We start from the raw sequence: 1018 nt of genomic DNA on the forward strand, positions 1-1018 counted from the left end.
TCCGGGTCCCCCCCCGCGCCCTGCGCTGCGGCGGCGGCGGCGGCGGCGGCGGTGGTGGCGGCGGCAGGGGGCGGGGCCCGGCAGCCCCTCCGCGCCACCCCATTGGAGGAGACGGGGAGGCCCCGCCGGGCGCGTCACGGCGCCGGGCGCTGCGGCGTCACAGGGCGGAACGCGCATGCGCGAGCGCGGGAGGGTGGGGGGGGCGGCTGAGGGGCGCTGGGCTGGGGGAGCCCGAAATGGCGGCCGGGGGGTGTGTGGGGGGGGTCGTGAGGCGGCAGTGAGCCGCAAGGTGTTTTACACAAGTGTCGCACTCAATAGCCGAGCTTCCGCTGGAAAGCACAAACTTGTTTCAAAAATAAAACCCCCACCTGTTCGTCTCATGCGCTGAACTCATTGAAAGGCGGAATCGGAGCCGCAAGGGCTGCTGGAGGATGTGCGGGGGCAGCCCCGAGGCGATTTGGGGTCATTTTGGGTGATTTTGGGTGCGCGCAACCTCTTCTTGCAGCCTTCAGGTTTTCTAATTTCTGTAAGGCGTCCACAATTAGCACAAAAGTTACTTAATAATAAAGCTTGTGGGTTTTTGTGTTTTTCTCCGCCTGTTTCTATTTTGTCACCTACCTATAAAGATGTTCCCACTGAATATATTTTAATATCAGAAAATCCAGGGTCACGCTGATTCTTTGCCAGCCTCCGGAGCTGCTTAAAAATGCAAACAAGAGAAGAAGAAAATGTGAAATCTAAACGCCAGGGAGATAAAAGCTCCCTCTCCCCCCGGCTCCTTTGTGAGTGTGTCGGGTGGGAGGATTGAAAAGCTCTTAATGAGGCAGAGCTGTGGTTTGAAACTGGAGATTCAGAGTATGAATTTTTTATAGGTCTTGTGACTGAAAGTTGAAATGCCTGGGTGTTTAACAGAGCACTCCTATAGAAATACCAGAGAGGTCATTAGTATAAAATTTGAACCGCTCTGTTGTGGGCCTCCGCCATGGCTAATACGGGCGTACGCAGCAGGAAAGGAAAG

At 56.2% G+C, this 1018-nt stretch overlaps 1 protein-coding gene across 1 annotated transcript in view; it reads right to left on the minus strand.

The window, feature by feature from the left end:
* The window catches only part of PDZD8 (PDZ domain containing 8), a 57295-nt gene extending 57177 nt beyond the window's left edge, over positions 1-118 (minus strand). Inside the window, exon 1 of the mRNA XM_035329474.1 lies at positions 7-118. Within this exon, the coding sequence (XP_035185365.1) occupies positions 7-103 (97 nt within the window). The 5' untranslated portion in view covers positions 104-118. The remainder of the gene's footprint in view (positions 1-6) is intronic.
* Positions 119-1018: the final 900 nt, after the last annotated feature.

The sequence above is a fragment of the Oxyura jamaicensis genome, chromosome 6 (genome assembly GCF_011077185.1).
Source record: "Oxyura jamaicensis isolate SHBP4307 breed ruddy duck chromosome 6, BPBGC_Ojam_1.0, whole genome shotgun sequence".
NCBI lineage: Eukaryota > Metazoa > Chordata > Aves > Anseriformes > Anatidae > Oxyura > Oxyura jamaicensis.